Source organism: Teleopsis dalmanni, chromosome 2, assembly GCF_002237135.1.
Source record: "Teleopsis dalmanni isolate 2A chromosome 2, ASM223713v2, whole genome shotgun sequence".
NCBI classification, from domain to species: domain Eukaryota; kingdom Metazoa; phylum Arthropoda; class Insecta; order Diptera; family Diopsidae; genus Teleopsis; species Teleopsis dalmanni.
The window spans coordinates 9,374,280-9,390,812 of NC_051847.1; the positions used below are offsets into that span (position 1 = coordinate 9,374,280).

The 16,533-nt window shown below is 28.6% G+C and overlaps 2 protein-coding genes across 2 annotated transcripts in view; both read right to left on the reverse strand.

Moving 5' to 3' along the window:
- Positions 1 to 9,779, reverse strand: part of LOC119685353 (mucin-5AC-like) — a 10,243-nt gene extending 464 nt beyond the window's left edge. Inside the window, exon 1 of the mRNA XM_038099609.1 lies at positions 7,912 to 9,779. Within this exon, the coding sequence (XP_037955537.1) occupies positions 7,912 to 9,779 (1,868 nt within the window). The remainder of the gene's footprint in view (positions 1 to 7,911) is intronic.
- Positions 9,780 to 9,934: 155 nt separating this feature from the next.
- Positions 9,935 to 13,077, reverse strand: LOC119685383 (sodium- and chloride-dependent glycine transporter 2-like). Its single transcript, XM_038099646.1, has 7 exons — positions 13,074 to 13,077; positions 12,640 to 12,793; positions 12,198 to 12,569; positions 11,882 to 12,119; positions 11,682 to 11,810; positions 10,446 to 10,655; positions 9,935 to 10,313 (listed from the first exon to the last, which is right to left on the reverse strand). The coding sequence occupies exons 1-7, from the start codon at positions 13,075 to 13,077 to the stop codon at positions 9,939 to 9,941; spliced, it is 1,482 nt and encodes a 493-aa protein (XP_037955574.1). The 3' UTR covers positions 9,935 to 9,938.
- Positions 13,078 to 16,533: the final 3,456 nt, after the last annotated feature.

Genomic DNA, 16,533 nt, shown 5'->3' on the forward strand with positions numbered 1-16,533 from the left:
AAAATATTATTTCTCTCTATATTTGTGTTTGAATAATTTTTAAATGCATTATATATCTATACTTTATTTCAAATTATCAATTGAGAATTTTTTTAACATCTATTATTTGTTGAAGGTGGGTGTAGTTTGTTATGCATTTTACATACATATTTTTAGGATATGAAATGTTTTTAAAAATGTATAATAATATTACCTTTTAAATTTGTAACTATATCGATTTAGTTTTTAAATTTTATTGTTTAAATTATTATTTTTTTAATAGTAAATAATTTTATATATTAGGTATAACATTAGTTGAAATGAATAAATTTTGTGAATAAAATAAAAGCTTACAAATATGTTTTTATTTTTATATTTTCATTTATATAGTTCTCCATATAAATATATCCTACGTTTCGAAATTTATTTGACTTTTTCGTCAGGGCGGAGTATTATTATTTATACTGAAATCTGTTCACAAACTTAGTTTTAAATAAACAATAAATTAACTACTATTCAATATATAAACAATATACAACAATGATTGTACAATCAAGGTTGTATAAAACCAAAAAAAAAAAATTAATTTAATGTTAATTTTAATTAAACTCAACAAACTTAATATCTATTAATAAAAAGGGGTTAATAGTATATTATTATTTCTCTATCAGAAGTGGTATAATACTTTGCCCTGATAACGTAGTCAAATAATTTTTGAAACGCTAGCAATGTTTGTATATAAAATAAATACATATATAAAATAAATTAAAAATTAAAAATTTATAAATAAAAAGTTGAAAAAATGTTTGTATATAAAATAAATACATATATAAAATAAATTAAAAATTAAAAATTTATAAATAAAAAGTTGAAAAAATGTTTGTATATAAAATAAATACATATATGAAATAAATTAAAAATTAAAAACTAATAAATAAAAAGATGAAAAAAAATTTTTCAGTAAGATATTTTTATTTAAATTGATTTTTTGACTTTCCTCATTAAAAAATAAATTTAAAACTAAAACTGCTTACAATATAAATACTTACAAATATGAATTTTATTTTTAAAATTTTAAAAATTCAAATTAATATATTCTATACATATTAAAGAATTTCCTGAACATAAACAGATAAAAAGTTACAAAATAAATTTTGTTGAGATTATAAATATTAAAATAAAAAATTTTTATAATATTAATTTTATTACTGTTATTATTATTATTATTACTATTAATATTATATTTTTCTATTCCTAGAGTTTCAGTTTATAATGCACTGAATTGACTTAATACATACATATATACATGTACGTATATTTTATTTTATTCTATGCTGTACAAATTACTAATATGTCATTTCTTATAGTGGTTTTATATAATTTTCAGTACTTAGTTATATTTTATATACTTATTATCTAACATCAAGTCTAAGATTTTATATTAATAACATTTAATAATAAAATCAACAACATTTTATACTTTAAATTAAAATAATTCTTTACGGTTTCTAATATTTGGTTTGATTAATTCTTTATTTGTTTTTTTTTTCACATAACACATAATATACAACATTTTATGTTTCTTTTTTATTGATAAATTTTTTGTCTTTTTTTATATATTTACTTATGCTAATATATTTTTTAACAGCCATTTTATAATATAACACACATATTTTATTGTTACTTAATTATTAACAGGTACAGGCTAATACTTCAGGTAAAGCTCAAATGTTATATAAAAAAATATTATATGAATTAAAGATTAATTAAATAATATGTAGAGGATAAAAAATTTAATTAAATTAATATATTAATGAAAATTTTTTATTTAATTTTTAAATAAACTAATACAAAAATATATTAAATGATCCTAATGAAGTTTTCAGACAAATGAAAAATATTTAGATATGCATATGGAACGTTTCATGAGTTCCACCGGTCTATAAATATTATATATTTTTCTTAGAGTATTTTCATATAATTAAAAATAAAAATTAAAAATTATAATATTTTTAATTATATTAAATTCATCATATTAATATGTGTTTTAGTATTAACTATTTTAAATAAAATTATACAAAATATATCAACCTTATATTTTCATGTTTAACGATATTATTTTTTAATCAATTTTTATTATACAATAAAATTATTTTTTTTTTGTTATATTTTTATTATATTTGATATTTATTTATTTTTTAAACAGATTATAAACTTATTAAGTTATTGTTTTTTAATCATTTCTATTATACAATAAAATTTTATTTTTTGTTATTTTTATATTATATTATATACTTGATTATTTTTTAAATAGTTTATAAACTTATTAAATTTTAAGTAATTATTATACTTATTAATAAATTTATTTTGTCTTTTATTATATTATTTTAAAAAATATTTATTTATATGTTCTCAAAAAATGTATAGACCGATGTATTATGTATTAGATCGATGGTGCTAATAGTTCGGACACTATCAATTGAAAAAGCTTGGTGTAGAGCAGGGCTGTCCTGACTAGACAAGTGCGCGGGCCAATGTAAATCATTGAATAGGTTGGAGAGCCGCAGAAATAAATACATACGTAAATACATGCCATAGTAAACATATTTTATTTTTAATATATTTGGGATATAATGAAAATAAAATAATATGATGTTACTAAAATATAACAAAGAAAAATTTTCCCAATTGTGGTAGATTAGAAACATGTCGCAGGCCGCACATATATTAGCCACGGGCCACATGACGCCTGCTGGCCGTGCTTTGGACAGCTGTGGTGTAGAGGATCTCCTAAACAATATAAGGTAAAACTAAACTAATATTAAAAAGTATATAAGTAAGTTGGGTTAGGTTTACGTATATCGGAAGGGTTAATTGTAAAACAAATATTTTCTATATTTTATATATATAGAAAACTGTTTGCAATAATAATTATATTATATAAAATTATAAATTGGATTAATAAAAAATAACATTTGATATTATTTTAATTTTGTTTTTGTAGCACAACATTTAGGTACAATATTTAATAGTGTTCACACAAATTTAAAATCTACTAGGTGAGACTATATACTAATAAACGTATAATATTATAAACAAAACTACACATTTTGAAAAGTTTAATAACATTAATTAATTTTGTTATAATAAGTACACACAACAGAAATTCATTCTTTTATTTAACTTAATTTCTGTCTAAAATTTTTTAATTAAATTTATTCAAATTATTATTAATTTAAATGAAATATCACAATATTTTTCATTTTATTCATATATTTGGCTTAAAAACATTAAATGTAATATATACGTGTATATACTCATATACACACTAACTACAAATACAACATACAAACATATATAAACTCTATAGCATATAAACGTATATAAATATTTTTAATGTATTTTATATATATAACTAAGTACATAGGTAATTTCGTTATATTACTAAGTGTTTTGAGGCAACACACATACAATAACTTTCTATAACACTAATAACATCATTTCCTTATATAAATTGTTTATATAGTTTTATATATTTTACTTATCTTCCCTTTGTGTTTCTTAGATATAAACACATATAATAATGTTTTTGTTTTTACTTCATATTTAAAATATTCTTTTTGCTCTAATTATACATATATGTTTATACATATAGATAAATTTTAGTAATTAAAAATATGTATTTTTAAACATTGCATTGAATTTTAGGTATTTTGTTTAAAGGTACACGAGTCTCTCCTTTAAAATACTTAGGGTTTAGATTCTATAATGTAAAATCAGGATAATATTAATATTACGTCTTTTATATATAAATCGAAATTCTTTGTTTTAATATTAAAATGATAATAAAATTAAGGTTCAATAATATTACCATATATGTATACAATTCATTCAGGACGTTAATGTAAGTCTGTTTTGTAAAAATAAAAATTTCGGACATCTTAAAGTTTATATTAATATTATTTTAATTAATTTTGAAATAATATATTGTATTATATATTAAAAAAAATAAACAATTATTTACTAGAAAGTTGAGTTGTAAGGCTAGGTAGCCAGTACCTTGAGTTTGTATTTTGGTATGCTATTCTGTAATGTATGTTTTTTATATACATATATATTAAGAACTCAAAGAAATAACATTTTTTAAATTGTTTTCTATATATACATGAATATATTTTAAATAATAAAAAATTTAATACTTTTAACACAACTATTCGTTCAATATAGTTTCAACAAACTGTTTCATTGCTTCAGAATTTTTTTGGGTTGGTCCTTTGCCAACCGGTATTTTCAGCTTACATTTTATATACCTATGTAAATATTTTATGTAATATTTTTCATTTCTTACCTTATAATACTGTAGTTTCATCATAATACTTTGTATGAGTATGAATATATATATTCAATTTGTTTAACACACTACATTGTTTTTAAAATACAACACATAACCTTACTTTCATAATGCCCCATACAAATATGTTCTATCAAAATATACATATATATATATTGTAAATAAATTGTAACAAAATCACTAGTACAAATCTACATTCTAAGTTAACTTTCTCAATTACATGAGTCACCGTGCATGAGTCACCGCCTGATTTAGAAATAAAGCCTAATGGAATGAGTAGAGGGCATCAGGTCTCTAGGGCAAGAAAATCGATAGGCATATAAATTTATATCAAATAGTTCATATATTCATATACATATGTGTCTTATATTCAAATATCAGCCTCTATTATTAAAAAATTTATCTTTTTTAAAAATTCTTGAACCTCTTCATAAATTGTGAAATATATATGAATAATATATAATATTAAATAATTAAATCAAACATTTCAAATGTCTTCAGAAAGAATTGAAAATTTTTTTTAATTTGTTAAATATTGAGCTATAAACATGATAAAAATTACTTTTAATTTGGCATTTAAATAGTTTTTAGAAAATGTAGATTTCAATAAATAAGACTTCATAAATAAAGTATTCAAGTATATATTATTGTTGCTTAATAATAAATCAATATGACTTAAATATTAGGAAATGATTATTCCATAAATGTATTATTTTTAATGTTTATTATGTTGAGGCTAGTTGAGTCAGTGCACTTGTGCACTTTTGCTCTCTATTAACTGCGAGGTTTCTTCATAACCCCTCTCTACCCCTTGACTGGATTACTGTTTATCACTTTATCAGACTAAGCAATAATTGACCTCAAATCTACATACCACCCCGAGAAGCTTCTAATCGTTTTGAGATTCGATAACGCGATGTTGGTAAGGCTGTCAGTTTTCGTACATAATTTCAGGTTTCTAACCTTTATGTATTTTTTGATCGTATCTATCTTGTGGTCCCTGAGGATGTCATTTGTCCTAATGTACCTCGGTACCTTGAAAAGTCTTCTTATAACCTGGCTTTGTGCAGTTTCTAGCTAGTGAATAGTAGTGTTTGAGGCCTAGCTGAACGCTACACATTTATATAGAAGTGAGCGTCGAATTATTTGGTTATATAACAGTTTCCTGTTCTTAATATTGAGATTTTCATTTTTGAATAGTGGTTGGAGGTGATGAAGATTTTTGGCACAGCTAATTTTTTTTAATTGAACATGTTTAAGCCATGTGAATCGTTTGTCCATCGTGATGCCTAGATTTTTAATGTTATCCTCCCAGTTTATAACCATATCTCGCACTCTTACTCTCACTCTCGACCCGTTCTGTCTCGATATACGCGTAATAAACAGAGCCTTAGTTTTTTCATTATTTTATATAGTATGTGTTCATTTATTTATATATATAATTTTAGATATTAAAAAGATTGGTTTATATAGTCAGATAAAAATTCAATTAATTAAAATAATATGAAATGAATTATTTTTGTTGTTGTAGTTCACTACTGTTCGAAAAACCTCTTTAAAAATTTATGTGAAGTGGAAGTTAGTACTAGGCTTAAGTTTACCTACTGGTAAACTTATGTCTTGTTAATGAGATACAGATTATGCTATACCATTAAGTCATAGCAGTCGCTGGTTTTTTTTTTAAATATAATTGTACTAAAGGGAGAGATATTAGCTACCGTTGTGCGGGCTTTTGACATGATCGTTTATTTGGTACAAACAACTTCAAACAACAACTTCTGTTGCTATTATTATTCTGTTTATTGCTGATCTTTAAACAATGAAACAAAAATTTAATAAAATACTAGCTGACCCGGCGAACGTTGTTTCCCCTTGCAATTAATTTTCCTGGCGTTCGTTGCGTTGCTCTTGACTTTCATTAGCACGTGTAATTGTATCCTGGTTTCTTACATCTTCATTGTTTTCTGCCGATCTATTTAACCGACGGTTCTGGAGTAATTGTGAATTCCGAGTCCGTCGACCAATATTTCCTCCTCGTCCACGAAGACGTGGCATTGTTTTTTGTACGATATTTATATCTTTATATATATAATTCTTCTTTTTTGTGTGTTGAATTTTTGAATTTCGCTGGATTTACCAGGAATACCACCACATAACTTAAGATTAAAAATTGGCTCACCTATAATTATGCTGCGGAATTTAAATGCACTTAAGCTATGCAAGGGCAGTTTTACAATTCATTTTAGAGATTTTAAAGTTTTTAAACAAATCAAAGTAAGCATGAATAAATTTTAAATTTTTAATATAAATGTATATGGATAGCAAAAAATAAAAAATTGATTGAAAAGACATTATCCAGTGGGCCAAATTGTGAATCTAAACCTTCCTTGAATCCACTTGAACACACACAAAAAATTTCATCAAAATCGGTTCAGCCGTTTAGGAGGAGTTCACTGTCAACACACGTACAGAAGAATTATATATATAAGATTACTAAGGACGTTTGAAATAAATCTAAAATTTTTTATTTCTGTTAAAAGTTTAAAAATTGGTCACCAGAATTTCTTACAAATACAATATATGGAATATTACACTTCCTAACTTAACTCTAGAAGCGCTTTTTCATTACATATATTAGGTCTGTTTCACAAGCTACTCGTAGTAGCTTTGAGTAACACTACGCAAATTTTCCAGAAAATTACCTACAGACCTATTATAGTACAGTCCTTCCAACGCATCATGAATATCATCATGAATAGTCTTAAAGACTCAATGATTGCATAGTAACATTATTTATGAAGTCTTAAAATTATTTAATGCCTATATTTTTATGTTTCAAACCTGATACCCCAAATTCATTACCAAATTACTTAAAATTCATTTCAATTTTGTTTCATATAAAAAACATTTAAATTTTTCTTTACGATTTAATTTGTAGTGACTTATCTCTATACTTTATTATAACTGACTATCTTTTTACTACTGTTTACAAACTTAAGGGTGTATATTCCGTATATAAATAACTTGTAAGATACTTTAAAATAAAAAATATTTAAATAAAGCTTAATGTATAAATATTTTCCTAAAAACTGTTTGAAAATAACAATTAATTTCAACAATTGTACATATATCTAACTATTTCATGTGTGTATATTATATGTGTTCAACACATAGTTTTTGATTCATAACTTTAAAAATGAAAATATTTTGTCTATATATATATATTTATTTCAAAATATATTTAGTTTAGTATATATTCATTTTCTTTCTCTTCTTTCTCTCTTTCTTGTTAGGTACTTTAATTACATATTAATGGAACAATCGATTAACAATTGATACTTCTAGGAATACGTTCTTGACAATGGTTTTGCGTTGATGAAGCGGCGTAAATAAAAATTAAATTATTATAATAATATTGTATTATTATTTTAACTTGAGACTAGATAAATGTATTTAAAAATTTTCTCTTAATGCAGTTTATTTCTTATAACACAATGATCGGTTTTTTTGCGTTATATTTTTCATGTTTCTTCCCAACCGTTCCTTGTATAAATAAAATTTAACAAAATAGTTTAGTTTACTTCTTACCGATATTTGTTGTTTTTTTTGTGGTACTTGTGTCAGTGGGTCTTGTAGTAGTTGTTGCTTTCACTGTTGCTGTCGCTGTCGCTGTTGCTGTGTTTGCAGTTATGGTTGTGGTATTTGGTGTACTTCCAGTTAAATGAACTGCTGGTGCTGTAGTTCCACTCTTTGATGTGGAAGCAATAGAGGTTGCCTTTGTTGCAGTAGTTGTAGTTGTGACTGTGGATTTTGCTGTGGAACTGGCGATTGGTTTCGCTCCAATAGCAGATGGTACTGTTGCTGGTGTGGGTTTTAAAACTGTTGTTGCTTTTGCAATGGGTGCTGTGGTGGATGTGGACGTTGTCTTAGGCAATGTAGTATGTGTTGCTGCTGGTTGGACTGCTGTGTGGACTTCTTTTGTTGTTGGCTTCGTATCTGAGCTTGACGTTGAAGGCATGACTGTACTTTTATCTGATTTCGTTGGGATGGTTGTGGAAGAAGTTACTGAGACTGGCTTGCTGGTCAGGTCTTGCTTCACTGTTGCTGCTGTTGTAGTAAGCGTTTTTGTGGCTTGTGTTGAAGTAGCTATGTTGCTCTGATTTGCTACTTTTGCAGTCGTAGCGATACTTGTGGTGGCAATTGTGTTTGAAGCTGTTGTAGTCGCTGCAGTTGTAGGTTTGCTATGTTTTGTTGGTACAATTGTTGTAGTTGTTATAGTTTTATGTGCTGTTGTAGTGTTTGATGTAGTAGCAATTGTATTTGAAGTGATATCAGACGAAGAGACCATAGTTGGTTTAGTGACTGCTGTTGTTGCTACTTTGGTATCTATTTTAGAGGCTGCATTATATTTTACTGCTTTATTAACGGGTGTTGATGCTGCGCTAGTTCTCATTGCTGTTGCTTCTTGAACTGTTGTGGATGCAACAGTTTTCGGATCAGAAGTTGCTATCGGTCTAGAGACTGTTGTAGTGGATACGATTGCCGTTAGTTGTGTAGTCGTGAATGCACTAATATTGCCATTTAATTTTGGACCTATTGTTGTTGCTGTTGCAGTTGTCGTCGATGTCGCCGTTGACCCGGTTATTGTATTTCCAACTGTGGTAGATGTGCTTGTGTATGTGGTAGAGAATGTTGTTGGTTTTTGTATTGTAGCTGTGATTGGCTTCACATTCATTTCGACCACTTTTGTTGGTGCTATTTTAGTTGGTTGCGTTATAGTGGTCGCAGTTGGTGCAGCCGGGCCAAATGTTGTGTAAGCTGAGGATTTCGTGGATGTTGTTATTGTTGTAAAATTGGTATTTATTGGAATTGGTTTTGATGGTGGCAACATTCCGCCGGAAGTATTTATAGTTTTCGTTGCGTTTTCTGCTGCAATTGTGGGGGCTGTTCTACTTGTTGCTATAGTCGTTGCTAAAGAAATTGTCGTTTGGCTGCGGTCCCCAAATGTTGTTAAAATGCGCTCTCTGCCACTACTCGATGTACCTGTTGCGAGTATTTTTGTTGTCGCTGGTGTACTTGGCATAAACGAAGTTAATTGATCTTTAGTAGACGTCGCTTTAGGCATTGCAGTTACTGCTGTTGTTGCAAAAGTTGTTGCTTTCGACGCTATTGCTGTTGGTTCCACAGCTGGGGTAGGCAACATTATTGTGGCAGTAACTTTTGTAATTTTTACCTCACCCTCTGATTTTCTTAACAGATTTGATGTCTCATTTAGGAAGGATCCAATACTATCATTTGCTCTTAATTCAGCTTGTATTAGTGGCTGCTTGCTTGGACTTTTATCAGGTCCGGTTGTTTTGTGTTTACCATTAATTGTTTGATTGTTTTTAGAAGTTTTTAATATACTCGGACCTGGTTTCGATATTGTTGCTGGAGCAGATGTGGTCATAACTATATTTTGGCCATTGCCGTTTTTGAATATAATTGCGCTTGTTTTGTTATCATCTGTTGTTCTACTATCTTTAATGATATTATCATCGTCGCTGGTATCACCGACACTTATGCGTACAATAGTGCCACCGGTTTTCGACGATGATGTAACCCGCTCTCAGAGTTGCATCGCCTCATTACGGTAGCTATTGCCGCCATTTTCATCATAGGGTGATACATCGGGTAGCCCAGCGATAAGTATATCGGTGTTTGCAACATCGTCGTAGTTTTGACTTTGATATCGTTCAGCATGTAAATTAACGCAAGGTCTGCCTGCTGGCCCCCATTCTGCAGTTGGACGAAGCAAATACTTCAATCTCTCACGGAACTTTAAGTGTTTAGGCGCTTTATAGATCTGCTGAAATGCTACTAGAAATATAACAAATACTGGTAATAAGCCAACTATCCATCCGACCGCATCAGCCCAAAGTGGATAAACATAGTGACCATAAGAAGCGGGCTTATATTCTACCCAGTTAAAGAATAATATGAACTGTAATGTAAAAATGTTCAAAAAATTCTTTTAACAATCTTAAATCTTAATGTTATTCGGCAAAGTTTTTAATAACTGTATTTCTAAATGTGTTATTCAATTTAAAAAATAATGTTTATTTAATATTCTTACCAATAATGTTGCTGGAGTTATAAACCTCCACATTGTCGACCAAAAAAAATTCCAAAACTTTGAGCGTTTACCAATCATACCCTGTATATCATTTAAAAATCGTTGCGAGCCATAAATCCAAGCTATAAGGACGCACTCAGAAATCGCAATCAACAGCACTGACCAATTGGCAGCATATTTGTCCATTAACTGCAGCCAATACATGCCGCTCTGAAAGATAATTAATAATAATTATTTAAGTTGATATCGGGACCACTCTAGCAGCGTTCAAAACTATTATCCATGCATTTATTGCTTCTTTAAGTAGTCGATAATAAATTAAGTTCAAGCTTTATCTCTTCAGCATATTTCCTAAATTATAATTTAAATAATAACATTTAATATATACTATGGATTTAATATTAATACGTGTAGTATAAACTTCTTGCATTTCTATTTAAAAATAAGTTATTTCTATAATCACAGAGAAGTGGTGAAATGTGTATAACTTTTTGTGACTATTCGACTTTATTTGAGCCAGAATAAAAATACTAGACTAGGAAGATGAGTTCTATATTAACAACTCCTCAACGAGATATATTGATAATTTTTTTTAGTTCGTTTAGAAGCAGTTGTTAGCAGAAAAGATCTACTATCATTTTCTGATCTATTATATATTCTAGTATAAATTCCTTGGAATTTATGGATTATTAGTAATAGAACTTCGTAAAGAACTAATACCGCTTTAGATGAAAATTTTACTTTCTATTCTGCAGAAATAAGATATGAAATTTTTTTTGTTCTACTCAGAATTGGTAAGGAGTTTATGAAAGATTGATGTTGTCTTTCCCATTTAAGTGAGAGTAAATTAACCAGACAAGACTATACGATTTGCAAATACCTAATATTGTAGGATAACAGCTGCGTCAGGTTGGTAAGAAAAGGGACCCAAATACTTTAATTCTTCTTTTGGCTAGAGATGGACACTAATATATGAAGTGGAGTGCTGTTTACTCCTTATCCGCAGAGCCACAGTTCCGACAAGAATTATTAAATTGAGGTTCCAATCTAATGGCATGTCTTTCCTGTATTCAGTGACTTGGAGACAGTTTCTTTGATTCAAGAGAGACGTTGTTATTTAATTGGAATGTCGAGGTATATATATATTCAGTTTGAAAATATTGATAGCAATAAAAACTTTATTTATTAGTCTACTTTGATGTTTTGTTTCAAAATGGAAATTTTATTTTCACTCACATTTGTAGTAAATCCTAAACCACCTACATAACCAAATATTCCAACGAAAAGCACAACCCATGTTTTATATTGTCGTAAGTTTGGGAATTTATCCAAAATGGCAGTAGTTACTGTTTCCATCAATGCAAACTAAAATTATAATACGTTTTTTTTAACATCTATAGTATTATCTCCTCATTTCAATTTTTTATTATAATTACCTGTGAATCTAAACCAAGCGTTAATAACATCACAAAAAAAAGCACTGACCATACTGGTGACACAGGCAGTCTAGTTACTACCTCTGGGTATACAATAAAAGCCAAACCCGCGCCTTGATCAACAACCTTCTTCACTTCTACCTCCAATTCATGAGCTAAAAAACCTATTATTGAAAATATGACCAAACCGGCAAAGAATGATGTTGCTATATTGCAAAAAGCAACAATAAGTGAGTCTCTGAAATAAAGAAAAATATATTAAATTAAACTTATACATAGGCTTATATGTCTGTTGTGATTATTTAGTGATACTTACTTATAGCAGTTATTAGAAAACTTATTATAGGATGACAAAGTAATTAAACCTCCCCAGGCGGGACTCAATGCGAAAAAAATTTGGACAGCTGCATCTCCCCAAACCTGTGCATTTGCCAATTGTTTCCAATCAGGCGTCAAGTAAAATAATATGCCAGTACCTGCACCTGGTAGCGTAACACCTCTAAAAAATAATATAACGAGCACTACATAAGGAAATAAAGCTGTGAAGTACACAACTTTGCCGGACGATTGCACGCCTTTGCAGAGGCAGAGAAATACTATAGCCCAAGCGCAAAACAAACAAGCGGCCAATGAGATTTTTATATTGCCCGTTTCTTCGATACCTGCTGAGAGTCCCAGTACATAATTGCTGTACGGAAAATATATGTATTCATATAAATTATGGTAAATCGAACTTTTTTCACTGCGTTCTAACTTACTTAAAGTACTCTTCTGCTGGAGGACGCTTAATGGCATGTAATGCCAATTCGGTAATATTATTTTCCTCAGCGTAGCTTGAGTTATAACAGTTACGTAGATAGTAAGTTCCATTATTGGCTTCGCATTGATCAGCCATCTCATAAGAAAAACAATCTAAACGAAAATTTTCAAAATTATATTTATTTATTATTGTAATGGAAATGCTAAATACATCTATGTAATTATATTTATTATTTATATGTATATATCTGATTCTAGACAACATTTAGGCACAAGTAATACAGCACAAAGTCTTTTGTATGATGTCGGAGATTTCACTATTATATATCAGTTGGATGAATTTGCTTAAGGAAGATCGTCTTTTACTGCAGATGAATAGCAGGAATGGCAAATAAGTTAGAGACCTTATATGTGTTCTGTCTGAGAAACGCACCCATGTAGTACAGTGTATAATTGAATAAATATTCTGATATTTTTAAAAATAAACCAGAATAAGATCTGAGAAAAGATTAAAGTACAAAAAGAGAATGGTAGGAAAACAATCAAGAAATATTGGATTCTGTTTGCGAGAACATAATAGGAGAGGAAATCTAGATGTTCGAGTATTATTCGTTTTAGTTTTTACCATCAGATGAGACAAGAAGAGTTAAAGGAAGTATATTTGAGGTAAGTGAGGAAGAGATCTAGGCATTCATCTCTAATAAAAAATCGTTTAATCATGAATTATGTGATGATGTGCTTTTAAAAGAAATATCAAAATTTAGAAACCTTTTAAGACTAATTGCTAGAGATCACAACGTGGTTATACTTTGCTTCTCAATAATCCGCTTATTGGTGGTTTCGAGTGTTTGATGCTATTCAATCATGTCTTTTTTAAAAAAAAAGGAAGTGGTAGAGAAAAAGAGAGGTGACATCATGAATTTTTTTATTGCGGATTAAACTAGCCATTGCCAACAAGCTAAATATATTAACAATGAAATACCAGAACAACGTGCAATTTGTTTAAAAAATTTAAGAAGGCGACATGCAAGGCACATTGAAACTGAAGAATTTGAACAAAGTGAATTTTTTTTAGAAAATATGAGAACGCAGCTATCAGTTGATAAAGCAAATGAAATACCAGCACAACGTAGTGTGCATGTTTTGGCAAATCTTTTAAGAGCATTAAATTGTGTTACGATATGCAGTATTAATTTAATTGCAAACCATTTGCTTATAACGAAATTAAAGCACTAAATCGCCAAGGGTTTTTATATGTAAGTTTATATATAAAGTTAAAGTTAATATCTTTAGTTCTAAATAGACAGTTCTAAATAGACATTATTGCATATTTTTGTTAAATAAACTTAATTCCCTGACATAAATTTAATAGTCTTCCCATTGCAAATCAATAGCCAAATATCGTTAAAGGTTATTAATTTAAAAGAAAATAATATTAAAATTTACTGTGCTGTGCTTTATTAAGTATCAAATGATGAAGTATCAAATGACGATTTTAATGCTTATTACTGAGAACACTAAATAAGCACTGAATACTGTCCTGATTACCCTTTAAGACGCTATTGAAATTCGAAACAATTTCAATTGGTAGAAACTCATTATCCTTTTGTTAACCTCAAAAAAAAAACAAAAAAAACAACAACGAATGCCATTATTCAGTTCTGAAAATGAAACTGACCCACACGAAAGTTTCAACCGTCGCAAAAGTGTTGAACACAAGAGCAGAACAGGATTTAATCTTCAACATCATTAAAAAGGATGTGGTTCAAAGTCAAAAGTAAAGTAAAACCGTATTGAAATTATGGAAAGCTCGAATGCCTATATGAGTTTGCCTATAATGTTTGGTAGAACAGACAATATTAAAACTTACATAAAAAATGTTTTGATTTGAAAACTGAACGTGCGTAAGAACGTTTCCGACTTTAATATCCTGCATTTGAAAAAGGAGTAACATTCCATATGTTAGAAAGGGGCTCAAGGATGATTGTTTGCCTTGTTTAAATTTATTAAATAATAAAATTAAACTCTTTAGAAATGGATGTTATTCAAAATAACATTCTAACTAAATGAGATACTTATTATTTGAGTGATTAACGCATATATGAACAGTTCAATATATAATTTTTAATTCAATACAATATAATTTGCAAAAACATTATAATTGGGCATTGAAATACACAGATAATGAAAGTGAATGACAGTTGATAAGTAGAAACCTTTATTCTTCAAAAGTCCTCAAAACGCTTAAAAAGAATTTATCATTTTATCATTATGTTTGTTTAAAAAGTAATTATAACTACAACTTTTACTGTCTTGTTTCTTATCTCTGTTTTTTCAAAACTAACTAGTTAAGTAGACTAATTAATGAAAACAGAGACGCCATTAGAAACCCATATGATTGACTCAACAGTATAACCTATAAGCTATAATCAGTGGTCAACAAATTGCATTAAAAATATTAAAAATTCGGACCTTTCTAATGTTTTGAATTCGGTGTTAAAGGGATGTTCTCGCAAAGTTGATCAAAATTATACGCTTTATGCATAATATTACGACCGCACCGAACTAACAGCCAAAACGTGATGTTTAGTATAGAGAAATCTCATGCTGAATCCATTTCTGATAGCTGGACATTGATGTGGATATCGGGCGGACAATTCAGCGATGCTAAATTTGTCGAGAAAATCGAAACAAACAACCTCAAACAACAACGGATTACTGGGAATCTACAATGGTCTCTTAGTACCATGGTCTCATCTGTATGTCAATTTTGCAACTCCATTTTGTGGTAAAATATTTTTGTTGGTTGTCGTTTCATGCTCCAGATGGCTCTGGAGTGGCTTGAAGTTCCAGTTGTCAGAGCAACATCTTCGGTATCTGTTATTAAGATATTGCGTCAGCTATTTAGTACGCCTGTCTTGATTTTGCACTACTACTACCCTTTTTTTCTTAGATTATTTAAAACTATTTAATTAGGTTCGAAGTTAATTAGTCCTTTTTGTAAAATACCAAAGGACCATTTGAAGCTTTTGTCCAGCAAAGAGATGACTTCCTCAGATCTATATGCTCAATTTGGATACTTGTAATATTAAATTAAAAAACCTCTTGTTAGTCAATATGACTAGTTGTTGTTGAAAAAAAACCTTTTGTAAAATTATAAAATACTGAGCATATTTAAACGATGTTTTTACTGAGATTACATCCATACAAATCTTTTGCGATTACTATCTAGAGCGTATACTATACTTTGACGGAATTTCATGAACATGTTTATAATTTTATATCTTCACCTCATATCCTTTAATTCAGCTTATTAATTAAAATCGTTAGTTTAAATGGAAAATAAGTAAAATAATGTTTAGAAAGATAGATATAAGAATCTTTTATATATTTTGTCGATGTTCAATGCAGTACTAGAATTCTTGGAAAATCCTTTTTGATGAACCCAGAGAACTATCAGAAGCTAATATCTGAAGTTAAACAAAATTGTAGAAAAAAAATTGGTTAAAACTTGGTTGGTAGCTCTTAAATCATGAATACGCGTATTTTAGATATCTTCTTAAATCCTAAATTAGTATGAGAGAGAATATCTTTGTATGAGTGTCCTTGGGTAACATAATGGAACCACGTGCGGGTTACGTAAATTTTGTCGCAAACTAGCCATTAAATGTAACTAAGATGCAATTGGTAGCTCTTCTAACAGAAAACAGACTTTCTTAGACTCTAAGAAGTGGACTGTTGCAATACCATAAAGTAATTTTATGAATGTTAGTTGCTGATAGGAATTTGAAAAACTGACTTTATTTTGAACTGGAAAACCATTGTCAAATGTTGGGGATATTGGACACATACTTAAGAAAGTGAAAATCTATAATGAACAGATGCCTTTAGGC

Excerpts from the sequence above, each read along its gene's own strand:
- LOC119685383 (XM_038099646.1), bottom strand. Across the intron at positions 12,570-12,639 it reads CCAGCAGAAGAGTACTTTAA|CAATTATGTACTGGGACTCT; the intron begins GTAAGTTAGAAC and ends TTTTCCGTACAG. Across the intron at positions 12,120-12,197 it reads TTTTCTAATAACTGCTATAA|AGACTCACTTATTGTTGCTT; the intron begins GTAAGTATCACT and ends TCTTTATTTCAG.